Source organism: Panicum virgatum, chromosome 1N (genome assembly GCF_016808335.1).
Source record: "Panicum virgatum strain AP13 chromosome 1N, P.virgatum_v5, whole genome shotgun sequence".
Classification (NCBI taxonomy): Eukaryota; Viridiplantae; Streptophyta; class Magnoliopsida; order Poales; family Poaceae; genus Panicum; species Panicum virgatum.
The window spans coordinates 55,196,874-55,199,870 of NC_053145.1; the positions used below are offsets into that span (position 1 = coordinate 55,196,874).

Sequence of the window (2,997 nt, forward strand, 5' to 3'; positions counted from 1 at the left end):
GTTGCTATTGTAGTAGTAACGATTGGAACGGATTGTTACATAATTTAAGTAAAATTCGAGGGTCTTTCAATGATAGTTCCTGAGAGAGAGAAATGACGGTAGGTTGATTTTAAGAAAATGCTGGGGGTCTTTTGGAAGATATTGCTGGCTGGGGTGGAAGTGGACTGCGGGTTGGTTTTGGCAAAATCTGAGGGTTTTTTTTTTTTGAAAATTTCGCTGAGAGAGAGGGATGGACGGCGGGTTTTATTTCGAGAAAAATCGAGGGTTTTTTTTTGTAAAATAGGAAAGAAAAGCTCGATCTAGGCCGTCCGCCCGACCGATCCGACGGCTGGGAAACGTGACCGACGTGGCCACGCTCCCAGGCCAAGGAATCGGCGGGGCTGGGATGCCGATTCATGTTATAGAGATCCGACACGACACGAACCCCATGGCAAAACCGACCGATCCAGGCCGTCCAGTCTTCCTCCCACCACATTCGACGGACCCTACCGCTTATCGTCTCCTCGCCACCTGCTGCCGCCTCGCCGCCCCCGCCTCGCCGCCGGCGATTCGCCAAACACCACTGTTGCTCCACCTTTCCCTCCTCGTCGGTCGCCTGCGCCATGATCACCATCCGACACAGCGGATTGCGCCTACCCGACCGCTCGCGTTATCCGTCCCCGCAACATTGCTGCCCCCGCAACGTGCCTTGTTGGTCGTCTCCGGCGGATGCTTCGCCGCTGTGGAGCTGCTTCTTTTGGTGGATGCTTGGCCACTCTCTGGTTGTTTTCGTGGTCTCAGTCAGTGCCCTCGGTGATGTTGTTCTTCATGTAAGTTCATCTGTGTTAGGTCACTTGGTGGGTCTTGGCGGGTTGGTGAGATCTTCTCTTCTGTTCTGTAGTAGTCGTTCTGCTAGTTCTGTGGCCGTTTGTTTTCGTTGGCCTTTCTTCAGTTTTTTATCTGTTGTTAGTCCTTTGTGTGCTTGTGTCGGTCAACTTCTGTTTGGCCAGCATCAAGTTATGTCTGTAATCTGATTCCCTCTTAATGAAATACGTGCTAAGGCACATTCGCGAGAAAAAAAGTGCTGCATAAGATTGCTCATTGCGGGCTTGCATATTTTCGTGACTACACAGCACAGCTGGTACTCCCTCCATTCCAAACTATAATTCATTTGATTTTATCAACCATAAGTTCAATTACTCGTCTTATTCAAAATGTTTGTGCAAAAGTAATTAAATTTATATCATTCTTGAAGAACTTTTATTAATAGTAAAGCAAACAACAACTAAAGAAGTGATATTTTGCACAAATGTTTGAAGGAGGTGGTGGTCAAAATTGGGATAAAAAAGTCAAACAAATTATAATTTGAAATGGAAGGGAATAGTTACAACTACAAGTGGCGGCATCCATCTTGATGTTGCGAATGCTACCGTTTAAACGAATATTTTTTGTGTTATATTTATTTTTATGTTGTGAACTTCTGTAGATGAATCTACTCCCTTCGTCTGAAATTATTAGTTGTTCTAGTTTTTCTAGATACATTGATATTTCTATGCACATAAAAATTATTCATCTAGAAAAATCAAAATGACTAATAATTTAGGATGGAGGAGTAGGTCATAACAAAAATCACACACCTCTTTTAATATGCAGACTTCTCCTTTAATTTCATACTTTAAAAGTGGTATATGTATAGCAAAAGCATGGGAATAACAGACTCAGATTAGGATTTCCAACTAATAAGCCATCCAGCCTTTTGTTCGTACGCGATTGCGCGGTGTATGTACTATTGTCTTGTTATTTAAGCGCTGTCGTTGAAAGCCAGCTGAAAAAATAAAGTAGATTTTTGGCAGTGATCAAATAAGGTTTAGAAAAAAAATGTCTCAAACAAAGTTATTGTGTAATTTGAGACACACAATATCTCTTTGCAAAAAAGATCGAAAGAAAGCTACCGGAAAATTTATTCTGCCTTTAGAACGTGCCACTCTATGTTGAATTTGGCCTAATAAGATAAGTACATACAGCACCATAAGACTACATGTATTTTAGATGCCAAGATTATTGCGCGCGAATTTATCGAGCAGCGGTCTCCAAGCAAGCAAGGCGGCCCCGGCCATGATCCCTCCGACGATGCCGCCGACAATGGCGGCCCGCGGCCCGCGGTGCATGCAGTAGAGCGCGCCGACCCCGGCGGCCGCGCTGTTGATCCAGTCGTCCGCGCCAGACCTGCAGTGGCTCACGCCAGACTTGGAGCCGGAGAAGAGCGTCGCCATCACGGCGACACGGTTGCCGTGGGAGCGTCCCACGGAGCTGCAGTTGTTGAGGACGCGGTTGACGCGCAGCTTCAAGGACTCGCCGCGCTCCGCCTCGACGGCCGCGCGGCAGAGCCCCGCGACGGCGCCCGCCGAGGCGGCCGTGAGGTAGCCGACACCGGTGTACAGGATGAGGTCCTCGCTCCAGGTGCGGCCCTTCCGGAGCGCCTCCTCCTCGAAGAGGATCTCGGGCGAGGTCGAGCGCTCGTAGAGCGCGCGGTACGCCGGGTTGGCCAACACGACGCCGACGTCGGGCAGCGGGACGACCGTGGCGGTGCGCCGGGCCTGCCTGCAACCAGGCCTCGTCGCGGTGGTCGGCGTGCGACATGATGATTACCCGGCGAGCGGATCGGAGAGACGGCGAGATCACCCGATGAGACACGCGGGGTGTGTTTCCGTCGGGTCGGTGGATGATTCGGGGCGTGGCGTGGCGTGGGATTCAGGGTTTATGAGGAAGAGATCAAGTTGGAATTGGAAGCGGTAACGACCGTGCTGCATCGAGGTGCCCTAGCGAAGAGGCCTGGCCCGCTAGCTCGGCCCATTGGGCTTTTTGCTTCTGCATCTACTGCTAGTTGTTTTGCACACAATCAGTAAGTGTACCGTTTACGAAGACGCTTTGCTGTCTCCTCTCGCTCGCTCTTCCCCCTTTCCACAGTACTCACAGGCGACCGGCGGGCGATCTCTCAATCCCGGCCCGATCCCGTCG

The 2,997-nt window shown here is 50.0% G+C and overlaps 1 protein-coding gene across 1 annotated transcript; it reads right to left on the bottom strand.

The window, feature by feature from the left end:
* Positions 1-2,024: 2,024 nt before the first annotated feature.
* Positions 2,025-2,789, bottom strand: LOC120653691 (mitochondrial import inner membrane translocase subunit TIM23-3-like). Its single transcript, XM_039931378.1, has 2 exons — positions 2,662-2,789; positions 2,025-2,580 (listed from the first exon to the last, which is right to left on the bottom strand). The coding sequence occupies exons 1-2, from the start codon at positions 2,787-2,789 to the stop codon at positions 2,025-2,027; spliced, it is 684 nt and encodes a 227-aa protein (XP_039787312.1).
* Between the last annotated feature and the right edge of the window lie 208 nt (positions 2,790-2,997).